Source organism: Podarcis liolepis, assembly GCF_965112155.1.
Source record: "Podarcis liolepis genome assembly, chromosome: 16".
NCBI classification, from domain to species: domain Eukaryota; kingdom Metazoa; phylum Chordata; class Lepidosauria; order Squamata; family Lacertidae; genus Podarcis; species Podarcis liolepis.
In genome coordinates this window covers 15463431-15486484 of record NC_139567.1, presented here as the reverse complement: position 1 = coordinate 15486484, position 23054 = coordinate 15463431, and the positions used below count along the sequence as shown (strand labels likewise).

At 45.7% G+C, this 23054-nt stretch overlaps 1 protein-coding gene across 1 annotated transcript in view; it reads right to left on the bottom strand.

The window, feature by feature from the left end:
* The window catches only part of CEP164 (centrosomal protein 164), a 38787-nt gene extending 19475 nt beyond the window's left edge, over positions 1 to 19312 (bottom strand). The window contains exons 1-14 of the mRNA XM_083480820.1: positions 19179 to 19312; positions 18709 to 18820; positions 18403 to 18514; positions 17180 to 17393; positions 14177 to 15736; positions 11870 to 12028; positions 11627 to 11734; positions 10830 to 10907; positions 9717 to 9791; positions 6176 to 6277; positions 4816 to 4895; positions 3650 to 3790; positions 2122 to 2337; positions 826 to 957 (exon numbers count right to left, since the gene is read on the bottom strand). Coding sequence (XP_083336946.1) covers positions 826 to 957; positions 2122 to 2337; positions 3650 to 3790; positions 4816 to 4895; positions 6176 to 6277; positions 9717 to 9791; positions 10830 to 10907; positions 11627 to 11734; positions 11870 to 12028; positions 14177 to 15736; positions 17180 to 17393; positions 18403 to 18514; positions 18709 to 18796 — 3065 coding nt within the window. The 5' untranslated portion in view covers positions 18797 to 18820; positions 19179 to 19312. The remainder of the gene's footprint in view (positions 1 to 825; positions 958 to 2121; positions 2338 to 3649; positions 3791 to 4815; positions 4896 to 6175; positions 6278 to 9716; positions 9792 to 10829; positions 10908 to 11626; positions 11735 to 11869; positions 12029 to 14176; positions 15737 to 17179; positions 17394 to 18402; positions 18515 to 18708; positions 18821 to 19178) is intronic.
* Between the last annotated feature and the right edge of the window lie 3742 nt (positions 19313 to 23054).

Here is a 23054-nt window from a genome sequence, read left to right as displayed (position 1 = left end):
CCAAGCATTACTGCTCAATTGCTTGAAAACTATAGACTAAAACAAACAGACCACAGAAGTTTTCCATCATAAAAGCACTCATGGAACCTACTGTGGCCTCTAATTGCAGTGGCAGCCAAATAACCCCTAATGCTTGCAAATACATAGATAGGATCGGGGCCAGCTGGACTCATGAGGAAGGCAATTCCACAAATGGGACACCACCACAGAGAAGGCCTTATCCAATGTCGCCACTGAAAGTACACCCCTTTCTGCACATTATTGTATTTTAAGAGCATAAACATAGCACCAAGGTGGAAGGGTGCTAAAGGATGCCCACCCCCCCCACAACAGCTGGAGAGATGGCAAAGGCCTGCACCCGGGCCCTGGATTTCTCAGTTTTAAAAACCTCCCAGGCATTGACTGCTAGAAGGTTATGGTGTCACATGGGATAGGAAGCCCACAACTATAATGGCAGGGAGACACTGGAGTGCTCAGCAGCACACGGTATCACTGTCCTTCATTCAACCACTACCATTTTCACTCGAGACTTTTCTGGAGTCTCGGGAAATGTTGAAGCTGCAGAATCAGCACTATCTTGGCATAACACCAAAGTCACTGGTCTGGAATGAAGGCTACCTTGGTAGTGACTTTTCCTCCAGTGATTTTTACAATGAATTGTAAACAGTGTACATTCTCAATGGTCTCCTAGGCTGGAAAGGGTGCACTCATTGCACAAAGCTGGTTTAAATACAAGGCTAATCACTGCACTGTCAAGGCCACCAGCTTCTACCTTCACAGCAAAGGATGATATTTGCAGAAAACCCTGCCTATTCAAACCAGCACCTGATCTTCGCCTTCTCTGCCTCTGCTTCAGAATGGATCTGGGTTTGGAGTTTCAGAAGTTCGTCTTGCAGCTCCTTCCTCAAGCGCTCCTCCTCTTTCTGCCTAGCAGCCTCCAACTCAGCTTTTAATGATCTAAGAAACAAGCAGAAAGTGATTTTTTTGGAGGGCGGGGGTACATCTCCTTACAGCAATGGGAGCACTGCTTAAGTCCAGTAGACAACCTCAGTAGTGTGCAGCAAAAGCGAAGACAACTTGCTCGCAATTTCTCAAGCAATCCAAGTGTGAGATTGTTTCAAGCAACTGGGATTTGTAGAAGATTCTACAAAAGAAACCTTCCAGAAGTTTAGGATTCAGACTTCTCCACATTCTCACTTCCAACTCTGGCCCTGCCCTTCAGATGTCAGCCAGGTGCTCAAGCTTCACCTGTAACAATATGCTGCTTTAAGACTGCTACAAATGAAGATGTTGCTCCATGCAGGCTTGGGACAGATGAGGAGAATGCAGGAAGCCCTTTCACTAGAACCTAAGCCATGAAAACTGAACCACCAGCTGTATTCAGGCCTCACTCAGTGGCTCAGATTAGGATTAGGATCTCCCTCTACACCTTTGCCACAGAGGATCCTGTTCAAAATTACACACACACACACACACACACCACCATTTTCTGTATTTTTGTCTTACTACTCCCAGCTTTTTTCTCTTCCTGACTAAAGTCATTGTTTAAGTGGACTGCCCTTGATTATTCAAGAATGTTTTATCCAGTAGCCTTCTGCTGTATGTGGCAGAAAATGTTTTTATGCCTAGCTTAACTGCTGACCCTGACCCCAAAGGCCAAGCAATGCAAGAGGGGCCATTATAGGTGTGTCACAGTCCTATACAGAGCACAAGTGAGTAGAGAATCAAATGAGATTATCCTGTCGTGACTCGCTCCAAAGTAGCAGCTGTTGATGAACAGGCATAGCAAGACTAGCTGCATAGAATAGCACCAAGAAAGCAATATGCAACTTTCTCTAGTGAGGAGCAAATGAACTTCCTAATGAACTCCAAATAGGAAGCTTCTGTTGAACTTTTTTGTTGGGAATCTGGAGTCCAACACTGAATGTGGCAGAGACTTCTTTCTACCCTTGCAAGGTGGGGGTGGGGGTGCCTAAAAAGAACTGAATGCTTGCAAGCTGTAAGACACACCACTCCCATGGACTAGCATCTCTTCAAAAGGCCTTCCACCCTCTATTAGCTGCAGGGGATTCACTGCAGGGAGGAAAAGAAGCAAAACTTCTGTATGTGGATGGAACTCACTGGAGGGCATCCTTTTTCTGCTGATGGAGCATCTGGATCTCCTGCTCCTCTTCTTGCTGTAGTTCTTCCTGCAGCTGCTGCATTCGCGCCTCTTTTTCTTGCAGCAAATGTATTTTTGCTTGTTCCAGCAAAGTGTGATGCGCTTTGGTTATTTCCTCAAGGGAATCCCCAGCATGCTTTTCCCAGGACATTTGCTTACCCTCAGCCTCAAAATTCCTGCCATTAAGAGAAAATTTCCACATTAAACACTCAGATTAGCAGGGAACAATATAGCAACAAGAACACTTCACAAAGCTGTCTTCTTCTTCCACAAGAGAAGTCAGCCTTCCCAATACACTACTATCTCCACCTACTGTCCCAGCTTCATGTGTGGCATGAAGAACTTACAGCTGTACCATATGCTGCCTGCCTGCCACAGGTAGAATAAATCTCATCTACCATGCACAGCAAGGCACAGATTTCAAGATCATATTTTCTCAGAATCTCAGGAGGCTACTAGGCACCACAGCCACAGAAGAGCATTCAAGAGAATCTAGAATTCCAAATTCATGGCAGCTGCTTACAGTTCAGAACTTACTCTGAAAACGTAATGGTGCCATACAGCTACATTTCCTAGTCCAGAGCTTTGATAATTCTGCTGCCTTAAGGTATATCCATGAAAGCTGCTTTGATGGTACTGGACTGTCAGGCACTAGATGGAGCAGGTACCAGGCTCAGAAAGGGCAGGCAACTGTCCACATGGTACACAGCCTGGATCCCTGCCATGTTCCCAGGCTTTTAGAGGACTGCTACATTTTCAAAACAAAACTCAAGGCCATGACTAGTTACGTTTATTTTACTAGTGACACTGCATTCACTTGGCTTTCTGAGCTAGGAACCAAGAGGAGAGACTATGTTGCACAAGGCCACTGTGTGCAGCTGTAAAACTTTCCTCTCTTCCTAAAATCCATGGAAAGCCAAAAAGAGATGCTTTTAGACAAAACACACTTAACTTGCTTTACATCAAATGCATGTTGTTTTATGAAACAAAACCTGTGATAACCGTCATAAATTGCTTTGGTGGGACCTTGAAGAGGAGAGCAAAGAAGGGGCTCTGCTGAGCCATCCGGGTTGAAGAGCACACTGCCCAGTTATCCCAGTGAACCATTTCATAGTGAAGAAATACAGGTTGGCCTGAGCTCTAGAAACATAACACAGCACACCTCCATCTTGCCACCATTAAGTATCAATTAGGAAATGGATTAGGACACAAGTTTGTAAAATACACATTCTCTTCTAGAAACCCTGCCCCCCCCTCCCTGTATTTATAAGTAGCTATTTTTGGAGAAGGGCCACAGGGCAGTGACTGAGCATCTGCTTTGCCATGTTCAATCCCCGGCATCATTATGAGCAGCTTCCTATGAATCCAGTACAGACACTTTACTGGGAGGATGACAGAACCCAAAGGAGGTGTGCACCTCAATGTCCCTCCCTCCTCTTGCAGAAAAGGGCCCCCTAGACAGAAGCATATGCCATTGCATCCCCTTACTCTTTGCAGGATGGGTCTCGCTCATTCAGGTTCACCAGCCGGTGCTCAATTCTCATCTTCATTTCCAAGGTGCCAGAACCTACCGAGACTGCCTTCTTTTCAGACCCTTCAGAACCACTCGGGCAGCTTTTGCTCCTCTCCCTTGGTGGCAATAAAAATGCAAAAGAACAAAGATTTACAGCTTGCCTAATTACGGAGGGCAGAGCCTCTAGAAACAGGGTGCAGGTCCTACTGGGTGCCTGGAAACCACGGGGAGGGAGCCCCAAGAGGGAAGCCATTGCCATGCAGCACTAATTATGCATATCACCATTTTTTTTAACTTAGTTGGAGACAACCCAATGTATGTTATCCAGATGCTGGGATTTAATGTATTTCTTTTGAGTATCTGGGTATCATGTGGAATTTATCATCTTTTAATAATTTAGAATAGTTTGTTTTCCTCCAATAATTGTTGTAGCTGGCAATTTATAATGTACTGTAAATGTATATTCTTCAAAAGAAAATTCTGAACATTTACTCAGTTCCTTCTAAGAAGTTTACAGCTTGCAGGCAGGCAATTAAGAATTGTACCTCAACTCTGCATCAATACTTTAAATCTGTAATGCCTTTTGTATTTTGCTACGTTCCTTTTTTGGAATATTTTATTAGTTGAACATAAGAACAACGTATAACCATATACAAGTAATCAAATTTGCTATGTTCTTATGCTACTGACAAACCTCATTTATCCTCTTCTGTAATGTTCAACTAATTTTATTAAGTAAAGGAATCATGGGGTTGCACTCAAGAGTAGAACCACTGAAATTAAAGGCCATTACTAACAGATCCAACTAAATTTATGCATGGGGCTGATCCCTGGATCCTAAATGTTTGTGTGCAGATATGGAGGGGAGGTTATTTCTCTGCCTCCTTAATGTGGCATCTGTAACAGAGGGAAGGAGGGTGCTGCTTAACTGACAAACCTAGGGCCTTGCTATATAAAAAGAACATCCCACCCTGAACAGAGCAAAACCTGCTGTCAAGACACAAAAGGGATTCTGAAGAGGGAGAGGATGAATGAGGAAATAAAGCAAGAATGTGCCCCTGAGAACCAGGGATTTTGACAGCTGGCTGCTTTGTGACAATACTGTGTGGAATGGATGAAAAGCGTTGCAAAAGAACTGTACCTCTTAACTGATCCTTGGCTTTTCTCCTCTGCTAGGCTGCCTTTGCTTTGGTCCTTCTCCTGTCCTGACCAGTCATTAGTCTACCAGAAAGATAAAAACAGAAAGAAGGGTTTGCCACAATACTGCCATTTCAATGGAAGGTGGAGACAGCCAGAGTCATGAATAGAATTGATCCTTCTGAGCTATGCCTACAATAAGTGCTGCTGAAAGACAGTTCCAGAGTACAGACAAGATGGTGAAGCCTACAGCTCTGTCTTCCATGGGACAGGATTACTTCACTGGATCAGGCTATCTGTGTCTAGAGAGAATGACTGACTGTGTGTGAGAAAGAATAAATAAATGAACTACCCCACAAGAGACCTAACACACCACTTGGCTGGCTGATTCAATAGTGGGTGCTTTCACACACACAAACAATTGCTGTGATGCAACAGATTCCATTAAATGTGCAATAAGACCATGCAGAGACTGCAGGAGCAAGGATGAGAAGCCAGAAACACAAGGCTAAGGGTCTGCAGATGCACCCCCAGCTTATGTATGGATATCCCATGCAATCTCTTTTCCCAGCCATAACACACTGCCTGCACTTCAAATAGCCCCCAACCTACATGGTCCTCTCTACTCCAAATCACCAGGGAAAAGGATACAGCAACATTAAGATGCAGAAAGGAAGGATACTAGTTTTTATTTTTCGGATACAGCGATGGGGAACCTCCAGCCCACTGGTAAAAATCAAGCTTAATGGGGTTCTAATCTGGCCTACAAGGCCATTTCCCCCAAAGTCACACCCACCTGCTGCCATATATGGGGAGCTAAAAATGTGGCTGCAAAGACAACAGCAGAAGTACTCTTCTGGTGACTCTTGGCAAGCAAGGTTTGCGGCAAGCCACCGCTAGTATTGGTTGTGCATGATCAGCAACTCCACGGCACAGCCAATCCCTGTGGGGCATGCTCTAAATGCTGAGCAGCTGAGTGGCATGTATAGGACACCTCAATCCTTCACTCCTGTTCTATCCTAGAACCATGAGCTTCTGCAATCCAAGTTTCAACCACCAGCTTATGGGAATAGGCACATCTTATGTCTGTGTGGCCTCCTCACCAGCAGTTCTCTGCATACCTGGAAATGACCTGCTGGATGAGCAGAGGTATATAGCAGGACTTCTGAGACAGGCTCACAACTTTGGGGTGGCTGGGAGCACTGCCAGTTAAAAGTGGACATTTGTTCCAGCTTAAACCTCTATGAGACCTGCCCCTTTGCTTCATACATTACTTTGCACTCTCCTAGCAAGTCAGCTGTAGGAGCAAACTCCAAGACAACATGTTCGAAGAGGAGCCCATGCAGCTCCACAATGCCACTTACCTGTTCCTTCCAAGTGCTTTCAACCATGGCTCTGCTCACTGCAAACTTCGGAGTTCCCAGGACTGGAGGCAACACATCCATGATGTTTTCAAAGCTTGGGCTCTGGGAACCAAAGCCCCCAAGAAACAAAGGGGTAAGGAGAGATTAGCATTCCAAGAGGATTCTTTGGTTCAGCTCTCAAAGGTACTTTTGAATATGGTGCTGAGGACCCTCAGGCTGATAGCCTTGGGGGTCCCGAGCACTCAGGCTGAGGCTACCTTCTCTGGGGCAGCTCACGACCAAGGCCTCTGTGACAACCATGACACCTTGTCTCAAATGAACACTGGACCAATACACAGCGCAGGACTTGAGACCTGATCCTCTGAATTGAACAGGGTGGTGCGCAAGGGGGCTGATCTGTGACTGGGGGAGCAGATAGTGACTCATCTTAATCTACTTAAATATGTCAGAACAGAGCTGGGCATAGGGACCTTGGAGGTTACCAATGTCTCCTTGAGGAATGGGGTGGTTCTGACTGCTCTGAAGATGGCAGCAGTGAGGCTTCTGTTGAAGAAATCTGGTTTAGATATCTTAGCCTGAGATGCGCTATCAGACAGTCTTGAATGTGCCATTCTTGGGGGGAAATGGCGTGAAGCAGTGCTGTTGATATTCACTGTCTGGATCAGACCTAGTTTGGGGGTGGAGATGGTAGAAGTCATTTACCCAGACAACCAAGGCTAACGAACTTGGGGTGTGGGTGGGGTGGGAGAGTGTGCGGCCCCATTAGTTATTCTAGACCCTCTTCTAGGCCAAGAGACCGGGGCTTTGGACCTGAAGCCAGCAATGATACTGATACTGGGTACAAAGCAAGGTGCAATGGTACTTGGAACTTCATCCACACAAAAACAGACCAGGAGAGTTGGTAAGAAAGTCCTTAAAAGGGCCAGCCCAAGAGTTATGCGCTCACCAAGAACTCCTTATTTTTTCAAAGAAGTTTCTATTTCTTCTTCCTACTCTCTTACTACCCATGTTACTGGCAGATTAGATTAGATTAGATTTATTGCGGCCATTGGCCCATATCGAAACAATACATCAGAATTTATCCATAAACAATACAGTTTAAACAGTTCCAAGTTAAAACACCCATATAGAACCAATTTTACTTCAGTTAAGTAAACACTATACACAATAAGCTCCCTCTATGTAAACCGCCATTCAGATCCATCAGATTTTGGGGGGTATGCGTCTTAGTTCTGGCACTTATTGATGGTTCTTAAGTTTAGCTAAGCTGTCAGAGACATACAGTGATCCATTTCTCCTCTTTTGAAATAAAACATTAATCAGGTATCTAGCGACTGCAAGGGATCTACTTGTATCTTCGTCGTTTAATAAGTATATTATTTGGGCTTCCTGAGGACCATCAGCAATTCTCGATAAATATGGGGCCAGAAACTTGGACCGTGCAGCCGAATGTAATGGACAACAGAAGATTATATGATATAATGATTCTATAGATCCACTTTTACAGTCACAGAGGAGTGAGATCTGACCGTTGGAGAGTCTGTTACCCAACACGTTTGATGGGAAAACATTGAATCTAGCCTTTATAAAGGCATACCTGTGCGTCACCACAGAAAAGGTAGTTAAGTAAGATGGAAGTTTCGTTGGTGGTGTTAACCCAAGGTTTATCGGCGAACAGGTGCCACCACCTGTCGCAATATTAAATTGTAAATCCATCTCCTCTAATTTGTGAGTTATAATTCTTTTGGCAGAAATTAAATCCAATTTTAATAGTACAGATGGAGATAGTCCTAGGGACACAAGTTTCCCATGTATTATTTTTGCCCAGGGGCTAGGGAAGTCATCTCTCCAGAGACACTGTATCAAGTGGAGATTTGGAAGTTTATGCCATAATGCCAACCAGTAACAGAGGATGCATTTCCATAATGTGGTTTCTAGAGATGTAACATTTAGTTCCAGTCGTATAGCAGTATTGCTTACACACCTGGGTAATTTTAGCAACCTTCTTAAAAGCTGGTTTTGGATTACCTCCAAATGGGTTAGGTTAACAAAGGACCCCCATAATGGGATTGCATATGCTATTGTTGCAATCACCTTTGCCTTGAAAACTTTTAACACTGATGGAATATGGAAAGCCCCATCTGAAAAGAAAAAACGCAATAACGCATAGGAAAGGGCTTTAGCTCTGTTTAATACATATGCGATATGGACCTTCCAGCCCATGTTGTGTTGGAGAAAGACTCCCAAGTACTGAAATTTAAAGACTTGGTCAATAGCTTTTCCGTCTATTCTCCAATTATAGGTTTTTCGACTCTTGGTGAAAATTAGAACTTTGGACTTAACATGGTTAATTGTAAGAAAATTTGATTTGCAGTAAACATCGAAGATTTTTAATGCCCTCCTGAGGCCGACTCTTGAGAAGGATAGGATCACTGCGTCGTCGGCGTAGAGTAGAAGGGGGCAACGATATTGGGCAAGACGGGGGGCGTGGATCGTTTCTTGAGACTCTATCAGAGACGCCCTCATATCACTTATAAATAGATTAAAAAGGGTCGGAGCAAGGATACATCCTTGACGAACACCTCTATTGATAGTTACTGGATTTGAGAGGTCTCCAGCCGGAGTGATTCTCACCCTAGCGGCCGATCCGTCATGCAATTTAGTTATTAGCCACAAAAGTCTTTTGTTTATTCCCCATCGGGCTAATTTTCCCCAAAGTCATCCTCTGGGGATGCTGTCAAAAGCGGCCTTTAAATCAATAAAGGCCGCACAAAGTTGGCCTCTATTTGGGGAGGAATATTTCCGGGCAAGGTGGTATAAAACTAAGACCTGATCAACCGCTGACTGATTCGGTCTAAAACCAGCCTGTTCAGGCCCAAACAGGTTGTTCTCTTCGACCCACTTAGTAAGCTTAGTTAACAAGAACCGTGCATATATTTTCCCAATTAATGACAATAAACTAATATTCCTGTAATTTCCCGGATCATCTGTCGAGCCTTTTTTATGAATTGGAACAATAATTGCATCCTTCCATATTCTTGGTACCTTCCCACTGTTATTTACGGCATCACAAGTAGCAGTCAGGATTTTCGCCCACCAGTCTGCATGAAGTTTTATAGCTTCCGCCGGGACAAGGTCGGGACCGGGGGCTTTTCCAATTTTAAGATTAGAAATGAGTCTGTGGATTTCTTCCGGGTCAGTGGGTGGCCAAAGAGGGAGCTGCTCATAGACTCCATCGATTGTATTAATATTAAGGTCTGGTAAGGCAAAATAGCTCCTTAGAAAGGATTCCCAAATTGGGGCAGGAATAACTGTTAAGGGGTATCTTTTAGATTTTCTGTTAACCAACAGCCAGAATTTTCGGGAATTACGGGTGCTTGAGGCAGCTATAAGTGCTTGCCAGCGGTTCAGTTGCCATTCCTGTTTGGCCTTTTTTTGCACATATTTATAAGTTGATTTTGCCTGATAGTACTCCTTGGGAAGCATACTCGCCCCTGAGGATTTGTAATCATTTTAAATAGCACTATGTTACTGGCAGACTCACAACGCTATGCGGCTCAGGGTCCAAGTGGTCAGAAACCTGCCATTCCTTCATTGGATTGCTGCCTTCAGAAACCTTCAAAAGCAAAGGGGGACACACCCATCATCAGCTTTGCACACTCTGACTGACTGGAAAGCAAACTAAAAAAAGTGAAGAGTGACTGACCCACAGCATTCTAAGGTGAATGCCTTGAATATTTTAACCCACAAAAATACACAAACCACCAATGCAGCAGCGAAAGTATCTGAGATATCAAATTGCTCCTCAAACCCTGCCAGATTTCTCCTAGGGGAATTTCTCTCTTGGTCACCCAACATCACATCCATGGCATTTGGGGCTGATGTGTTTACTATACCCCAAATGCTGCTCCTCTTTTAAAGATGATCTGAGGATTGGCTTTTATTGGGAAGCAGGCACTTTAAGCTCCCAATACCAGGAAACTATCCAAAAAGCAGGGTGGATAAAAATCAATGATTTTTAAAGAATAAATAAATAAATAATTGGATTTTAAAAATTTAAATCAGATTTATAAAATAAAATGCTTTTGGAGGAAAAATCTTTCTACAGATAGTTTTCCATTTAAGTTACATTATAGTCCAAAGGCTATTCATCAAGAAATAAGGATTTGTTTTAAGTTTTTCATGTGTGCTAAAACTCAGTCTAAGGTTTTTTTTTTTTTAAAAAAAATCATTTAATCACATCAGTTAACAAACATGGATGAGTATGCTATAATGTTATTGATTTAGTTAAATAAATTGTTTAAATTGTTATTAAGGAAATGCTTATTTTTCTCCTTTCAATAAAGTACAGCAGAAAAGTTGTCCAAATATAAACAGTTAACTTATTAAACCTCACAATAATTTCATAATTATCTGTCAAAGCATTTCTAATAGTATAACCAAATCAGTAAGTTTTGATATAACTGTAAAAACTACTCTGAAAATTTATTATTCCAACATGAAATCTTCAGCTGGTTGTAAATATTAATATTATACCAGCAAAAATGAGTCTTTCTGTACAAAAAATGATTTAAATCAAGTCTTAATGACTAGTGATTTAAATCAAATTGATTTAAATCAAATTGATCCACCCTGCCAAACAGTAAGTACATACCTCATTGTCAAAGCTGGCACCAAGGGCACTAACATCCATGTGCAGGTTCTTGAGAAGCCCACCTGTCCCACGAGGACTCTGGACATGCAACAAGGAGCAGAGAAATGTTCAGCTGTGCATCCCAAGCCATACTTGAAGAACTGACACTGGGGACAAAGAAGGCAACAAGAGAGGGTCCCAATCTGCTCCCTCACCCTAACCACAAGCAATGTAGTGTAGGGATCTTTGGGGGAACCAGGGCTAGAGGAACTAGAGTGTGGATTTGGATTTATATGAGCAAATTGGCCCCTTCTCAAGGCTGGTGAGCCTAAAGGTACATGGGCATAATGAAGCCAGAGTCTGATTACTGCATCAAGAATTGGGCTCTTCTGGGAAGGAAAGAATTTAAAACTGCAAGAATCGCCACTTATACAAAGATCTGTCTGTCCTGCTGCATGTTCCACTTAGAAGCATGCAGTAAAATAGGCATTGCACCAACTCTTGTTTCTTTCTGTGCAGGAAAGCCAAGAGACTTGAAATGGACAAGCATCATAGTTGAGTGGCAGATAATCTTCTTTGCATGAGGACTCGGGTTCAATCCCCAATGGCATTTCCAGTGGGGTACAGAACAATCCCCATTTGAAACCCTGGAGAGCTGCAAGTGATCAGTGCAGGCAGTACTGAGATAGATGATCTGACTTGGTATAAAGGCAGCTTTCTATGTTCAAGTGTGTCCACCATTTATCAGATCAGAAAGGAATACGCACAGCCCTCCATCCCCATCTCATACAGCAACTCTATTTATCAAGCACTACTACCTCATTGCTGCAATCTTCCTTTTCTGCCCCATTAGGAGTCAGCTGGTTTAAGGATGCTTCCTCTTCTTCATCCACAGATTGAAACAGACTTTTCTTGCAACTGCCAAGCTTTAAGAGACGAAAACATGCATACATCAGAAGGACATTAAGTAGATAATGCAAAGCAAAAGAGGCAAAAAAGCCACACAAACAACTTTGCATGTTCATAAGCACACCAACACAAGCCAGATTTTAGTTGTTTACCATTGTGATAGTATGTGCTGGTGCCTTCGGTTCCACGGCACTTCTCCCATTTGTATTGTGTAAGTTGCAGGGTGCACTGACTGGAGCATCCACAAACCCACGTAATGGAGCAAGGCTCCCCAGGGGAGACTGGACAGGAGCTAGTATAGGTCCTGGAGACTGGAAGATTTCAGGGAGGGGGAAGACACAGTGACAAGGTAAGCAGAAGCTGTCTATGACTATGCTAGAAGTTCAACAGCAGTCTGACATGGCTTCTTACATGCTCTTTCTCTACCTCACACCTCAATAACAGAACTGCTTTCCTGGATCACAACAGACTGAAGTTTGAAGTGTCAGCGTGAGCTGATCTCATTTTGGAGAGGGGACAACAACGCAAGCACACAAGTGTGTGGCTTGCATTAGCAGTGTTTCTCAAACCTGGGTCTCCAGCTGTTGTTGGACTACAATTCCCATCATCCCTGGCTAGCAGGACCAGTGACCATGGATGATGGGAGCTGCAGTCCGACAACAACTGGAGACCTAGGTTCTGTGTTAAGGTTTAAAAAACAAAACAAAAACCCACACCTGTCTGAAAAAACTGCAGTAAAGTTGTCCCTTGAAATAAGCTGATAGTGAAACCTAACGGTCAAATCAGGTTGATTCACTCCAATGTCAAAAGCTCTTTCAGGAACTAATAAGCAATGCAACAGGGAGGCATCTATCTTCATTTCCACATTAAAATGACTTATGCCCACGCAACACAGCCAGACTGTGCAGCATCTATTTATTTGCAGCATGTAAAGGGTTTGTCTACAAGCTTAGAGGAACCAGCAGTTGGCAAATGCTACAGATACCTTAAAAGGCTACATCTACCACCAGAGCCACTGGTTACGCCACCTGCAGAAGATGGCACCCTTGGCCACCACAAGATATTCAGTTCACTTCTGAAAGAACTGAAACAAAACGGCTAACCCTTCCACTTATTTATTCTGTAAGTTTATACCAGGCAGACAACTAAAAACACAGGAACATTTTTTTATTGAGATTTATAATTCATCCTGTATTATGGTCAATCCCAGAGTAGAGTGCAACGTTAAAATACACGACACAAAACAAAGCAGAACAATCTGAAAAAATCAAACCACAACAACAGTAAATCAAATTTACATCACAGCACTGTGAGAGTGACAAAAAACCAAACAAACTTCTGAGCAAGATGCATAAAGTCCACCAATAAACTGTGAGGGGAGAAAGCTGCAGACCAGCCTGGGCTGCCTACCAATGCCATGCATGTGATGGGAAACTATAGGCACATGACTTCTTTCTGCCTATATGGCCAATGGGACTTGACTGGAGGAAGTCCCACTACAAAAAGGGCCTGTCTTTATCAGTACAGGTTGGCTCCCCCAGAGGTGTTCAAATAAACACACTAGATAACACACTGGCCTTGTGGTGCATGAATGCAACTGGGTAGCCACAAGATTATTTTCAGGTGCTCCTCAGACACAATGACTAGGAATTATGTGGGAAACCCAAGGATGGGAAAAGGTGCAACCTTAAGACACCAGAGGAGATCTGGGTAAGCAGATTCCTTGCAATTCTACTCAACAACTGTCACACAAAAGCCATTAACCATTCCTTTCCCCATCCTAAACTTCCCATCAGATTTTATGAGGGACTATTATTGAGGATTGTACTCAATGAAGTAGCACTAATGAGAATGTTCTGGCAGCAAAATGATTTCTCCTTGAGCAACAAAACCTTTGCAGGCTCTCTCCCTTCTGCTGTTCCCCAAAGCTGTTTTGGGGGTTCCCCACAACACTTCACAGCAGATTTGGGGATGGTGCAGAGGGAGGAGAGGAATGACCCCCCTCCCTGACAATTAAGTGAATTTATGTTGTTGAAAACTGCCCTAAATAAACTGGGCTCCTTTGAGAGGAACAGCAGGATAATATAAATGAATATTAATTTACTCAACTATTTCAGTTATTCTTCTTTTATAAATGGGATAGGTTTATCTCTTTATCCACAGTCTCCCACCGACTGGCAAGATGAGCAACAATTGAGTGTCAGTATTGGATCAATACCAGGGAATGATGTCTGATAATCTTTCCTTTCACCTTGCAGCGGCCTTAGAGAGACCAGGATCCAGATCTCCACACAGCCACAAAACCTAATGGATTACTTCCTATCACTCTGTCTCAGCCTAACAACCTTGCAGCGTTGATGGAAAGACTAAAGGGAGTGGGGGCTCCATATGCAGCATCCTCATCTCCGCAGAAGAGCAGAGATACTATAAAATAAACATGTATAATCTAAACTGCCTACCTCTTCACCTCCATTTCCTCCTGGTGAAAGCTCAGGCCAGCTGTCTTTCTTTGCCAGTGTTCTGCTCTGCACTTGCTCTCCTTCTGCCTGCCTATTTTGAATGAAGAACACCTGACCCTCGACTGGACTCTGGAGTACCCCTGCCTTAAAGACTGCAGCTCCTGGCCTAGGCCTCGTCTCTGCTTCCGCAGCTCCTTCCTGAGGGATGTAAAGCTCCATGTTCAGGCCAGTGACAAACTCTTCAGAGCCACTTTGCTGTTGCTTGAGCGGTTCAGGTACAGCCAGCTCTGCTCCTCTGGACCTCTTCACCATATGGACCATATGCCGATAAAACTTCTGATCCTCTGTGTAGCACTCGCTTTCCGAATGGTCATTAGGGATGCTCTGTGGTTGGGTATGGGAAGCTTCCAGGAAAGTTCTTTTGGCAACAGCCAGAAGGCCCATGGGGCGGTCAGATCCATGAGTGCTCTGTAGGTCCCAGGAGAAGTTGTCAACTTCTCCCAAGATCTCAGAATCAAGATGGTCAGCCAAGCTGCTTGTCACGCTGCCGCCAGCGCTGCCGCCACCACCACCAGAGTGCAGCCGCTCACCATGTCTCCTTTCACCCCTGAGCTGAACTGACAAACCTGCAGCAGCCAGCAGAGGACTAGCTTCCCCACCTGTTCCAGTCCCTACTCCCAGCCCAAAGGCAGAAGTCTGCTGCTGGGTGCCCCCTCTTCCACTCATGCTGAGCTCTGTGGCATGGCACTGCTCTTGGAATTTCCTTCCCTTTCTGCTCTCCTTCACTTTAGAGAAAGGCCTCGGGTCGTTCTGCAAAGAATGGATGTCACCTTCTTCCATGATGTTGGGCTCGTATGTCTCACCAGCCAACACAAGGGAAACAGCAGGAGGAGGAAACCGCTGAATTTCCCTTTCAATTGTATGCAATAATCCTCTATCCCGTCCTATGCAGCTGAAAGGCCCCATCACCCGCTCTCCGGGTGAAGAATCAGGTGACTGGCAGAGGCAACCTTCCTCCATGTAACTATTCTCTTGGTCCTTGCCTAGCTCTTCACCGTCAAAGAACAGGGTTCTCACCTTCGGTGTCTCCAGGGCCAGCACAGCCCCATCATCAGTGGGTTCCTTCAGTGCTTGGAAAAGTGGCACAGCAATCTTGGAGCCATCTAAATCAGGTTCTGAATCTGAAAAAACACAAGCAGCTGTACTTCTGATTTCTGCTGTCACATCTTGGCATGACTGATCTGGTTTGCTAGAAGATGAAGCTCTTCCAAGAATCTTCTCCACGTCTGCCAGGATCTGGCGAGTCCGTGGGGTTGACTTGGCTGGCAGAATAGGTTGCAGCTTACTAGGGACAGGACCCGAGTGCAGCCGGGGTGGGTCACTTGGATCAGGAGACATCCCTGAAGCCTTTCCTTTGCGGTTCTTCAGGAAGAGTTCATTCCTTGTCATGAAGCTGCCCTGCTGCTCCAGCTCAGGACTTGCGTGGCCTGATGACAGGACAGGGGATGACACTCTATAAAAGGATGTTGAAGGAAGAATCCCCGGCTCTGACTGCGTCTCCTAAGCAGATAAAGGCCATTAAGCAGACTTACAGATTGGTATAATTTGTACAGGTGCCGGTCTTTCTCCCTAGGACAGAGTCTCCCAAGGAAGACAAGTTACAAGTTACCCATGGCAGAATTCCCAATAATATGACTCTTCCTGCATATCCTCCCCCTGCACTTCTGCTGCCCCAAATGTGGTTGGTCTTCAGAGATCTTCACAGAAACCAGCTGTTCTTACTGACAGCCTAGCTGTTTCCAACCTGGGCTCCCCAATCAGCTGCAATGGCAAACCAGGATGGGGTGGAGATCACCACATGCAACTGCTACAGTGTGGATTATGGGAGAAAACATGCTGTAGTCAAATGTGACTTAACCCCTGAATGTTTGGCAGAAAACACAAAAAAATATGGATAGGATCCTAAGTAAGTCTTGGCTAGCAGCTTTCTGATAGCCATATTCACTGAGCTGCACAAGGACAGAAACTTAAGAAAAAAGGGCCCTGTTGAGCCCTGAGCTCAAAAACAATTTATTTGCTCAGCTATGTTTGAAAAGATGCAGACAAAACAAGCCATATTTTGATTAGGGTGGGTGGCAGTGCTACCTTAGCAGCTGCCTTACAGCTGGCCTTGACTACTGACCCACACCTCCTGTGCTGAACTAGTGCCAGAAGTCTAGATGAAACTCAGCTTGCAGAGAGGGGGTTGCATAGGGCTAAAACAGATAGATTAAAAGACCTCCAGATTCCCAAACTATCCCTGTACCTTTGATCTCTATGCTGACCTCTCTATCAGTTAAGACTGCATCCTCCTCCCAACTTCCATCTCTTTCTCACAACCTCAAGATGAGAGGGTCATCTTGGAAATGTCTTCTGAAAACAAAGGAGCAAGCATAGCTACCTTTGCCTTCTCTAGATTAGATAGTTAGCTTAGAACAAGAAGCATTTTGATCTAAGTTATGTACCTCCTATAAGACACAGCTTTGTTATTTTCTTACTTTAGAAGTAACTCGCTGTGTGTGATTGCAACAGGTAAAGTCTACTCTCTAGCCAAATTCACAAGCCACACTCTGCACAGCAATAGTCCAAGCAACTAGTACCCGGGTTCAAATCCTCATTCAGCCAAGAAGCTCACTGTGTGACCTTGGGACAGTTAATTTATCTCAGCCTAATCTAACATGTGGGGCTGCAGCGAGGGTAAAGGGGAGGCAGAGGTTGTGTCTACACCATCTTGAGCTCCTTTAAGGAAGAGTGGAAAAAAAATTAATAATAATGACACCTAAAGACTAAATCCCTCTTCTTGTGCTGAAATAAGGTGGCCCTCTTTTAACTTGGACAGGCACCAATTACAGAGAAAAGATACAGGGGTGGGAGAGAAGCAGGAACAGCAGGAAACATGCAAGAAGTCTGCATTTCCTCTAACACCCAGTTCCATCCGGCCCTGTATCCAACTAAGGTACTCACAACTGGATGTTTCAGCAGGTCTTTCTCTTTTTTCTCTTTCTTCTCTTTCTTCTCCTTTTTCTTTTTCTTCTCTTTCTTCTTGAGACCTCCCTGATCCAGGAGCTTCTCCCTCTCCTGGATCACAAGCTGTCGGTAGCGCTCATCACATGGATGTTCCCACGTTGACTGACCATTGGCAAAGTTGAAGTAATAGATGTCCCCTGTGATATCTTGGCTGAAGATGGACATGGAATCTAAGCAGCCGCATATACATGCATACATGTGTGTGCACGCATACATATACACAGGCTCAAGAATATCCTTGCCTTCCTAATCTGAAGGGACTTCCAAGGTCCCCCAAACCCACTAATAGTTTGGAAGCATCCCTTCCTATGTGAGAGGCAAGTGAAATGGTAAGAAAAGCTAGATGTGAACAGTTGCCTTTGAGCCTCCCAGTGTAATGGTTATTCTTCCCAAGGAAGAATATGTGATGTGATTACACTTTCCCCCACAGTTATCAGGAAGGTATAAAGCAGCTAGTACAGTGTTTGGAAGGATTATGCTCTAGAAATGTAGCCAGAAAACAGCTCGTGGCTTAGGGTAATCAGTACAGGCCATATTGGAGAAATTTGAGCATCATCCCTTCCCAACACCTACCTGAGCCACCACCCAGATGCACATTATATAAACATATCACAACTGTAGAAACTCAGCTTTGATTCCCCGTTAGCCTGTGTGTGGTCTGAGTGAAATCGGGTCTACACAAAGCAGAACAACTAAACAGAATGGTACTCTGTACTTCAAACAGCAGGGAGGAGTGACTGTTGTTGTTGTTTTTTTATTAAAAAAGACATACCAAAGGAAGGAAACAAGCTAAGTTTTAACCTTGCGCTGTGGTGCACACACACTATCTGCACATACACTATTTTTTTACACTCACAGATTGTGGGCTTTGGGGGGTCTTTATGCCACAGAGATACAGATGAACATGAACAAAAATGACAACCTCCTCCCATGTTCTGCCACCTCATTCTGCAACATATACAGGCTGGGCCTTAATTCCACTGCTGAAATAAATATTGCTCCTCACCATTCCAAGCCTAACATTAGCTTGGATCAAGTCACAACTGCTTTAGCAGGCTCTGTGGAGTGTGAGATGAGCCAGCCAAGAAGCAGCAGCTGGGGGGTGGGTGGGGGAGAGAGCAGCATAGGGATGGATGGCCCAACGGGCAGCTCTGCCTTACCAAGGTTTCCATTCAGCGGGCAAAGGGGCCACAATGCCTTCTCGGGCCAGCCACATCAGCTCTGGCTCGACCTCCGGGTCGATCCCAATCACTCGAGCAAACTCATTGATTTCTGCGGAAGAGAAAAGAAGCATCAGGCCGGCCAGGCTGACAGCCGTCCTCAGGAGCTACCTAGGGCCACCCTCCTCCATCACCACCTGGAGAGGCGTCATCCTGCTCCTGTCTGGAGCCACAGGCCCCTCTCCAGGTGCTCTGCTCTCCTTCATGGGCCCCCCTGAGGGTAAAACTGCTGGTGCTCTCGCTCACCTTGCTCGCTGGGGATGTAGGTTTCATCGTAGTCCTCTTCCAGAATGAGCTGGTCGCCGATCCGTATTGCAGGCCCAGCCATGGCCATCCCCGGAGCGGAGTCTGCTTACACCTGCAAAGCACCACCCGGGAAGGAAGGAAGACACCGTCTGCCAGCGCAAGGAACGCGGGCAAGCGGGCCACCCTCCCACCGAGCCCACTAGTCAGGGAGCGGCCCTGCTTCCCGCCATAGCGAGGCACCGGGCCGCCCCCTCCTGCCCACCCTCAGCCTCATCCTCGCTGCCTGCTTGGGGGCCCTCATGGCCGGGCTGCCCAGGAACGAAAAGCGGGCAGAGGCGAGCTCCTTCGCTCGCGCCGCGGACGGAGAAGAGCCGCCCACGGGAGCGGCCCTGCAGCGCCTTCCCCGCCCCACGAAGCGCCCTCCGCCCGCCCGCCTGCCGGCCGACCCCCGCCGCGTCCCCCCTCCTCACCCCGCTCCGGTGCGGGGCCTCAGCGCGAACGCCGGGCCCAGGCAACCAGGCGCGCGGCTCTGCAGTTGCCATGGCTACCCAAGGCAGTTGCACCGCGCCGGCCCGGCCGGATTCACTTCCGGCATCCAACCTTGGCAACAAGGCCGCCCGGCGCTCCATTGGCCGAAAAGGAGCATGGGAAGGGCCGCCGATCCCTGCAGGGCCTTGTGGGAGTTATAGTCTTTGGGACCAGCAAAGCAACGCCGCGAGACGTCAGAGAGAGAGAGGGAGTAAAGCTGTTCCTCCACCACGGAGGGAAATCTGATTCAGGGCTAATTAGGTGCCTCCGTTCTTCCGAGCTGATTCAAGGTTTGTAGTAATTGCAGCTGCGGCCTACCCGGCTAATTAGCGTCAGCCGAGAGATCACAAGAGGCACCTATTACTTCGGCTTGGTACAGAGACTTGTGGCACAGCAGCAGCGCCGGGTCGTAATTAAAAACAAACCCGAAGGCTAATTAGGCTCATTAGCCCGCCCCCTCATTAGAGTGCCTAATGAGACCCGCCCCATTTCTATTTTAAGCACCTGCAGTCTGGTTCCATCCAGATTCAAAGTGGTACATGCCCGGTTTGTCGCAAAATATTCCACGCTCCTGAAACTAATAATAATAATAATAATAATAATAATAATAATAATAATAATAATAATAATATATTTATACCCTGACCATCCGGCTGGGGTTTTCCCAGCCACTCTGGGCGGCTTCCAACTAAAGATTAAAAATACATTAAAACATCAGTCATTAGAAACTTCCCTAAACAGTGGCTCTCAAAGGGTGTGGCAGGAGAAAACGGCCCTCTCTTTCTTCTCTTATTCCTTGTTTCTCTCCTCACCCCTGCCTACTCTCTACTTCCCAGAGGTGCCAACTGGAATAAAATATTGCGGGGACCCAGGTAAGCCCCTGCATAATTGATCACATGGCACTGTGCACACACTCCACTTGAATGGCAGTGCCCATCAACTTGGAGGCGGTGGTCCAGCTCCTTTAAATATTTTATTGGGGAGCCGAAGCCCCCTTGGCCCCTAGGAATTGGCTCCTATGCTACTTCCCTTCTGTTCCCCCTGGATCTTCTCTTCCCTCACCCTCCGAGCCCCTATAACTTAGGTCCAGGGCTGGGCAGTCAGTAGCCCTCAAGATGTGATGGGTCTCTGACTTCCAGCATGGGTGATGGTGATGGCAGCTGTGGTTCAACGGCACTTGGACAAGGGTCACAGGCTACCCCCATCACCATAGTGAAGGCAAAGCCTGTGCAGTTGGGTTGACTGCAAATTCTTCCCCTGCCTACCACATGCTGCTTTCATTTCTCCCTTCCTCTGCTGTCTCACTGTATGTTGCTGGCCTCTCATAACTTCTCTTTGCAAAATGCCCTACACAGAGATGGTGCTACATAAATAAAAAGAGGAGGGTTGGATGGAGTTAGGCTAAGGTGAACATTCAGAGAGAGTCACTCTGCATACACCTTGGGGTTTAAGTGTTGGGTGCCTTGGGCTCTGCCGTACACTCTGGCAGTGGAACCGCTGATGAACAAATGCTCTGCCTGAGTGCAGAAGGCAGGTGCTACTCTCTTCTCCACAGATGGCTTCTTTTTACCTCCTTCTCTCATTCCTTCAATCTTTCTGAGGGCCTTCTGGCGGTTCCCTCATTGCGAGAAGCAAAGCTACAGAGAACCAGGCAGAAGGCCTTCTCGGTAGTGGCGTCCGCCCTGTGGAACGCCCTCCCATCAGATGTCAAAGAGATAAACAACTACCTATCATTTAGAAGACATCTGAAGGCAGCCCTGTTTAGGGAAGCTTTTAATGTGTGACATTTTAATGTATTTTTAATCTTTGTTGCAAGCCGCCCAGAGTGCCTAGGGAAACCCAGACAGATGGGTGGGGTACAAATAAATTATTATTATTATTATTATTATTATTATTATTATTTCTCTCTGACCTTCAACCCTCAGAATCCTCTCCATTGCTCTCAGACTTACAACAGTCCCTGAGGGCCAAAGAGAGCATCCCACAAAGAGATACAGTGCACAAGGTTGCAGAAGCTTATATATTATGAGTCACAAACATGCAGGCTATGGATTTGGCAAAGGGGGGCACGGTTTCAATATAAGAGGACAATGAACACCTTAGAATCACTTATTTCTTATTATTTAGTTATTTAAAAATTGGATACCGTCCTATACCAACAGGTCTCAGGGCAGTTCACAGGATAAAATCACAATATAAAACCACACAATACATAATCAAAACGAAAACAAGAACGTCTGGCATCTGTCACGTGGCTTGTACTTATCAAATGCACCTGTGCAAAAGAAGCTTTCAGCTGAAATACAGGCAATTTGTGGAACCAGGTGTTTCCCTGTGCTATTTTGGGTTGTAACATCTCATCGGTTGCTCTAAACCTGTTGGTAAGAGGCTGCAGTTATACTATTGTGCCACCAAATGGCAGCAGTGAGTAAACAGAAGCTGTAGTTATACTTGATTTCTCACTCTTATTTTCCCAGTCTTAAGTTTTCGCCACCTATCCCCAACAATTTGCATTTCATTAAAGAGTCCTCATGAATTCTCACCAGCATTTTAGTGCATATATATTCTAATATACACATTTTATATGCAGTTTTCCCAGGGCTGTTTTGTAAGAACCTTCACCCTAATATAATGCAATTTAGTATGTTATTTTCACTGATGAATACATTTTAATGCATACTTCCCCTTAATATACACACTTTCGTCTGTCTGTTTTGGTTAGAGAGAACTGCAGATTTCAGAGGGTGGCTGGGTTTCAGTTCCCATATAGTTTCTGCAGTGCTTCTTTTCTAGAAAAATAGGTGCCAGTACTCACCGTGAAGTTGTTACAGTAAATGCCACACTTTTTAACAACAAAAAGAGGTGCTGGTACTGTGTACCCTTGAGTACCCCCTGAAAAAAGCACTGAGTTTCCAGAAGTGCAAATGAGATAGGTTCAGATTAAAATGGGAACTAAACCAAATTTCTCCCCCATCCTTACCACTGAGAAGTCATGTGCTGCAGAGTCATGGCTTCTTGACATCTGTTGAAATACTCATGCCAGAAGAATTCCATCTGGAGGATATAGTTTTGCTGGTACCAAGGAGAATTTGAGAAAGGGATGCAATCACCTATATATGTGTTTGAATTTCTGGTGAGTGGAATGGTGATGGCCACATCAAGCTGATTGCTCCCATCTTCACCCAGCATAACCTCTGCCATTTCCCCATGCTTGCCCCCCCCCCAACCAGCAGCAGAGCAAGCCGATCAGGTTCCTGGGGTGGCGCGTGTGCCCTGCGCCCAGGGGCAGGGCAAACCACCTGTGGGGCGGGGCCAGGCGGGGCAGGACGCTCTGTGAGGCCTCTGAAGAATCTGCCTGTCTCCTTCCGGCTGCCCTACAGCTGAGGGGGAGGCGGTGGGCGGACCGTTTAGGGCAGTGCGGAGCCTGCGGGCACCCAAGCCACCATGTCACTCCCAGGAGAGACATGTCCCTCGGGCACGCTGCATGCCCCCCGGTGAGTGCCACCCGGCATTTTGTCACACCCCAGTGGTGACACCTGGGGCTGCCCGTCCCCACCACACACCCCTTCTTCTGCCCCTGCCCCCAACCACTTTAATTGTGCTTGCACCCCTCATCTACCATCTCTCTCTGCTCCAAAAAACATAACTTGGCATTGATGGCAGAGGCAACGAAGGCAGCAGCAGGGTGGAAACTATATGGGAACGCGGAAACAATATGGGAACTGAAACCCAGCCACCATTTGAAATCAGTACTCTCTAACCAAAACAGACAGACGAAAGTGTGTATATTAGGGCAAAATGTGCATTAAAAAGCATTC